Source organism: Propithecus coquereli, unplaced genomic scaffold (genome assembly GCF_000956105.1).
Source record: "Propithecus coquereli isolate 6110/MARCELLA unplaced genomic scaffold, Pcoq_1.0 Scaffold237, whole genome shotgun sequence".
Taxonomy (NCBI): domain Eukaryota; kingdom Metazoa; phylum Chordata; class Mammalia; order Primates; family Indriidae; genus Propithecus; species Propithecus coquereli.
Window position 1 is genome coordinate 767,021 of NW_012147919.1, and position 6,043 is coordinate 773,063.

The 6,043-nt window shown below is 46.5% G+C and overlaps 1 protein-coding gene across 1 annotated transcript in view; it reads left to right on the forward strand.

Moving 5' to 3' along the window:
- Nucleotides 1-348: 348 nt before the first annotated feature.
- The window catches only part of PFDN4 (prefoldin subunit 4), a 12,588-nt gene continuing 6,893 nt past the window's right edge, over nt 349-6,043 (forward strand). Inside the window, exon 1 of the mRNA XM_012645835.1 lies at nt 349-380. Within this exon, the coding sequence (XP_012501289.1) occupies nt 357-380 (24 nt within the window). The 5' untranslated portion in view covers nt 349-356. The remainder of the gene's footprint in view (nt 381-6,043) is intronic.

Genomic DNA, 6,043 nt, shown 5'->3' on the forward strand with positions numbered 1-6,043 from the left:
GGGCGGTTTCTCAGCGTTAAGTTTGTTGGCTGGATACACTTTTCCCTTCCTGGGAGCCGCGCGCCTCCTGCTGCCCGCGGCTGGAGCCCGCAGCCACTCGCCACACCCCCCTGTTTATGTCGGCTCACGAGGAGTGGCCTGTCCCTTTAATTGGCATGTACCAAGTCCTTCCAGGTTACATGTCCTCCCTGAGTCTTAGCCGTTGGGCATCATCGGTCAAAGATCCAACAGGAGGGGACGTGAAGACAGTGTTGTATTTTGGGGGACAGTCCTGGGCCAAAAGAGACTGAGGGGGGCTCGAGGGAGGAGCGGGCCACTGCGGCCCTCCCCGCCGCGCGCCGTAGTGCAGTCCCAAGATGGCGGCCACCATGAAGAAGGCGGTGAGTGGGGCGCTGGGGCGCGCGATGCTCGGGCGGCGGCCGGGGCCCGGCCGCGGGGTCTGGCCGCTGGGGGCGGGGGGTGCGCAGCCCTGAAGCCCGGTGTGGAACCCGGGGCCGAGACCCCCGGCCCTGAGAGCGGCCCTGCGGCGAGGCCTGCCCGCGCCTGGCGCCCTGAGCGTTTCCTTAGGCACCCAGCCAGCCGGGGCAGGGCGGCCGGGCCGGGACCCTTGGAGGGCTCTGGGCCGCCCCTTGCGGGGCTAAGGGTGCCCCTGTGGAGCCTGAGGACCTCGCGGCCCAGGTCTTGCCCTTGGGGTGTGGGAAACCGCAGGTCCCATTGACTGCGGTTGGCTTTTACGCTTGGCGCTTTACCTGGTAGAGCCCACGCAAGCCCACGGGTAGGTGCTGCCAGCACCGTCCTTCACAGGTAAGGAAGCTGAGGCTGGGGAGGTGGAGCGACGTGCCCTCGGTTACGCAGCTCATCATGGGCACAGCAGCCCCTGCATTCTGGGATTATCAGGCCATAAAGCTCCTGTGTCCAGCGCGTAACCGCCCATGCCCATTTTCGATGCCGCTGCCTCCAGGCTAAAACCAGTATTTGTTGGGGATGGACGATGTGCCAGGGCCCAGCAGCCGTCGGTTCATCCGTTATCTTCCCAGCAAGTCAGCAAGTACCTGGGTTTCCCCCACTCTGCCAATGGAGAAACTTAGAGTGGTTAGTAGCCCCAAAGTGACTCAGCTAGTAAGAAGCAGAGCTGGAGTTCAAACTCATGCTTTGTTTTTCCCAAAGCACACCTTTTAACAACTAAGCAAGCTAAACTTCCGTTTGCAGTTTATAATCCCGTAAGTCTCCCCAGATGCTCAAAGATATCTAGATAGAAGAAAAACAAAATGGGGATGAGGGCAAGGAAATAACAGCGGATAATTATTGGGGCTTTATTGTGTGCTAGGCACAGTTCTAAGCGCGTTGCATGTATTATTTAATAATCCTTTTGGGGGAGGGACTGTTTTCAATTCTTATTTAACAGATGAGGAAACTGAAACTCAGACGCTAAGCTAGCATTTAGACAAAGATGCTCTGACTCCAGAGTCTGTTTTTAACTGCTGAGGGGTTCGCTGATGAGAATCCCCTGGCTGAAGGGATTTGCGTTCCAGGTTTTGTGCATGTTTTCTTTCATTCCACTTTTAACAACACATTTCAACTTACTTCCTTTGCTCTCCTGTCCAGTACCACATAGTGTATGCCACCTGTGCCTGGTGTAGGCAGACCACCTGTCCCAATTTGCATGAGACTGAGGGAATGCTAAAGCTGGGGAAGCCCCCGTCAACTCAGGATGAATTGCTCACCCTACTGGTCTGTCATCCACAAATTTTTACCGAGTACCAGAGTAGGGTTGAGGGCCAAGGTGATGCAGATGAGTACGAAACTTTGTGAGAGCCTCTTCACCTGTATTTTGTTAAATTGGGCTCTCTGTTGTTAGTATGGCCTTTAATTCCACAGAAGGTAGGAGTTGTGGTTCACTCCCATTGTACAGATGTGGAAACTGAAGTGAATGTCGAAAAAATGGTAGGATGATTTGAACCCTGGACTTCTGCAAAATTTTAATTACCAACTTTTTTTCCCCTTTGATTCAGTAAACTTGTTTTACACATATAATATGGCACAGTCTCAGTTTTAAGTGGCAATAACAATGGTGACCAGTAATGAAGTTCTTACCCCCTTATCCTCACAGTGTGATAGAACTTATGCTCTGGGAGCGAGGCAGGTATTAGTCAGTCAGTAGTCACACAGAAAATTAAAGTTTCCAACTCTGATGAGAGTTGATGAAGGAAAAGTGCTTGTGAAATGAGGGCCAACATGAGGTCTATTTTGAGATCAGAGAAGGTGCCATCTAAGTTGAGATCTGTGAGATTATGTAAGGAGAGGAAAGGAAAGTTGGGTAGGGAGTGAGGCCTTCCAGCGAGGAAATATCTTGTGCTAAGGCTCTGAGAGCGTTTAATAAAAGGAAGGCCAGGTGGCAGATAATTAGGGGAGGAGAAGTTGAACCATGGTGGGAAAAGAACATATAGAGGGGTAGCGGTAGCCAGAACATAAAGGATCTGTTTCTTTAGCTTAGGAACCATTAAGGCTTGTATTATGGATGCAGTGTCCTCCTGAAGATGTTTCCAGTGTTATGAATGATTCCTGATAGGTTAGCTTACGTGTATGGTTTTCCCTTCTGCCCTCGCTAGGAGAAAACATAACAGGCATGCCGCTGAGTGAGAGTGAACTATCAGAGGGCTAGCCCTTTGAATTTAATAAAGGTAAATTGTTTACAATCTGTAGTACTTTACGTTTGTAAAACATACCTGCCAACTGGTCATGCCTTTGCTGGGGTGGTTTAGATGAGACGACTCAGTCCTCTCTTCTTTAAAGTTCTGCTTTCTAAGACCTGGTTCTGGGCCATAAGAGGGTCTGCACTCTGTTTGATTTTTGTTCACTCTTCCATAGAGAGGCCACCTTTGACCTTGCTATCTAAGGAAGCCTTCCTTACTCCCCAGTCTCCCAAACTTTCAACCCCTAACCTATTTTATTTTTACCATCACATTTATCACCATCTAACATTATCTAGTGCATCTTGTTTTGTGCCCACCTTCTCCACCAGAGCATAAGCCTGCCAGTGTTGGTGAGGGTGGGACTGTGGCTCTCTTGTCAAAGTGCCTAGCACACAGGAAACACTAGGTAGTTCTAAATGAATGACTGTGTGCATGAAAGGTGAATAAAAATACAAAGCTAAATTTTATATCACAGAGACTAGGTAGATACCTTTTAAAAATAAAAATAAAAGCAGACTGAAATTGGCCAGAATTTTCTTCTGGGGACCCAGCTGTCAATGCAGATTCTGTGGGTAATACTCAAACTCAGTGTGGGGCATGAGTGAATATGGTTCACTTTCCTTCTGTAATCCCATAAGATTTTTTTTTTTTTTTTGAGACAGAGTCTCACTCTTTTTGTCTGGGCTAGAGTGCCGTGGCATCATCCTAGCTCACAGCAACCTCAAACTCCTGGGCTCAAGCGATCCTTCTGCCTCAGCCTCCCGAGTAGCTGGGACTACAGGCATGCGCCACCATGCCCGGCTAATTTTTTCTATATATTTTTAGTTGTCCGATTAATTTCTTTCTATTTTTAGTAGAGACGGGGTCTCGCTCTTGCTCAGGCTGGTTTTGAACTCCTGAGCTCAAACAATCCGCCCGCCTCGGCCTCCCAGAGTGCTAGGATTACAGGCGTGAGCCACCGCACCCGGCCTGTAATCCCATAAGATTTTAATTCTCAAGAAAAGGATATAGTCAGAGCCCAGGGAATTTTAATTTTCACCTTAAGTCTTGAGCAATCATATTTCTCTCAGGCCTAGCAGAATTTCCTTCCAGATCTGTTCTCCCTTTGTAATGATTTTCAGTAAACAATATTCAGGAAATAAAGTGCTTAGCTCCCACTTACTGAAAGGTGACTCCATCCTCAGGCCTTACGCCGGGTACTCATTTTGTCACCCATGTAAGATAGGAACTAGCTTCTGCATTTTACGGATGACAAACCTGAGGTGGTTGCAGAGAATTGAATGATTTGCCCAGGGTTCCTGATTGCTTGGCTTGGAATCCATTCTGTCTCTTTGCACCTGTCTGTGCTGCCTCAAATACTGCAAAAAAACTCCTTCCTTCTAGAACTCTTGTGACTTCATGAGTGGTAGTAACTACATCTGGCTTCCCTTAAGGCAGGAGTTTCTAACCTTTTGGGGTTATGGATCCCTTTGAGAGAATCTGTTGAAAGCTGCAAAGACCCTTCCAGAAGAAGGTATATACTATAGACGCCATTTTGCATACACTCTCCCTGTAAATCAAGCTCTCAATATCCCTTGATCCCAGTTAAGAATTATTCCCTCCCTGCTAAAATGCAGCTTCAAGAAATGTAGGAGTGTTCTAGAACAGTGAGATTTAAACAGAAGCCACTGCTGTTAGTCATCGAAAGTGCTGACGTCGTACTTTCTGCTGTAAACAGCATTCCACTGGGCAGCATGCAGTTGTGCCAGTGCATATTTGACTCTCACCAACTTTAGCCCTTAACCCCCATGGGAAACCACCGGAAGGAATTAGACACCAGCGGACAAGTGTGAGCTGGTGGCTGCTGTTTTGGTGGGGCCGCAACAGGAAATGCTGCTTTGGAAAGATAGAAAGCAGGTAGCCAAATTCTCTCTGCCACTTTTCAGAAACTGTGTATATTTGAGTCTGATCAAGCATGATTCAGATTCAATTTCAGAAACCTCAGGTATGTGTCAGGCCCTGTGCTAGGTCCTTTCACGTGAATCACCCTGCTAAACCCTCACAGTGACACATGCATCTGTAAATACTATAAGGGTATCAGGGGCTCAATAGTTAAATTAAAAGGCCTAAGCTCTTCAGCTAAGGAGGAACTCTTCAGAATTCTCTGTTCTCTATTTGCTTAGGGAGTTGATAATTTTCGTAGGCAGAATGATTTGAATGCCGAGATTATCTACATGTAGACTTTCCTTTGGTTTCTTTAGTGTAGCTCAGTGTTTCCTAACTTCAATATTCATAAAAATTATGCCCAGGGTGGAACACTCAAAGCTATACGTAGCATGATGTAAAGGATGTTTTCAAGCTATACTCTCTGTCTCTGAGGGTGGGCGTGATGCCTGTGAAACTGTTCACTGGGATGAGAGCCTGATGGAGGGGAGGACTGCAGTCCAGGCTCTACCTTTGTATTCTGACCACCGAGCCCTATATCGCTTGACACTGCAAGTTGCCCTTTAACCTCTGAGAAATGAAAGTCCACGTATCTTATGTCATTGGTCACAAGAGACCGGGTATAGGATGGAGTGTGGATATTGTGAACCTATTACTGTTATTGCAAAAGAGCTAAAAATAGTCCTCCAATAGGGACTATTTATACACACACACACACCCCTTTCCTCCTTGAAATTATAATCAAGTGCTCTCGTTCCTATTTTATAAATGAGGGGAAACCTGAGAGTCTGGTTTTTTGTTTTGTTCTTTAAATATATGGGACTCCTTTGAGAATCTGATGAACACTGACTTCCTGCTGCCTCTTCCAAATGTGCATAAGTCTGTGTGCACGTGCACACACACATACACACGAGTGTACATGTACACTCACACACAGACACACTTTTGCATTCAGTTTCCAAGAATTCATGGATCTCTCTGTGGCCTCTGGAGCCAAACTGCCTGGGCTGAAATCAAGTTCCCCTGCTTGCCAGCTGCGTGGCTTTGGGCAAATGTAAACTCTCTGTGCCACAGTTCTGTAGGCACATCTTAAGTACTACTATCTGTAAAACAATAGTACTGGTGAACCTACTTAAAGATCAGTTGGAGGATGAATAGAGGTGATAAAGCACTTAGAAAGTTCTTGGCACATAGTAAGCTCTCAGTGTTAGCTTTTATTTTTATTATTTCATAGCTAATTTATGTCATCTAAGCACTCGTAACATTATTTGCAGTTTTGTAAATTTAGTCACATAAAATATTTTTTAATGTTAAACATTGAATTTTCATCATTCTGTAGCAAATTCAACCTTCTTAAGGCATATAAACAGGGTCTATATTAAAATAAACACAATTTTTACCATGAATGGAAATGCATAGTGACCATC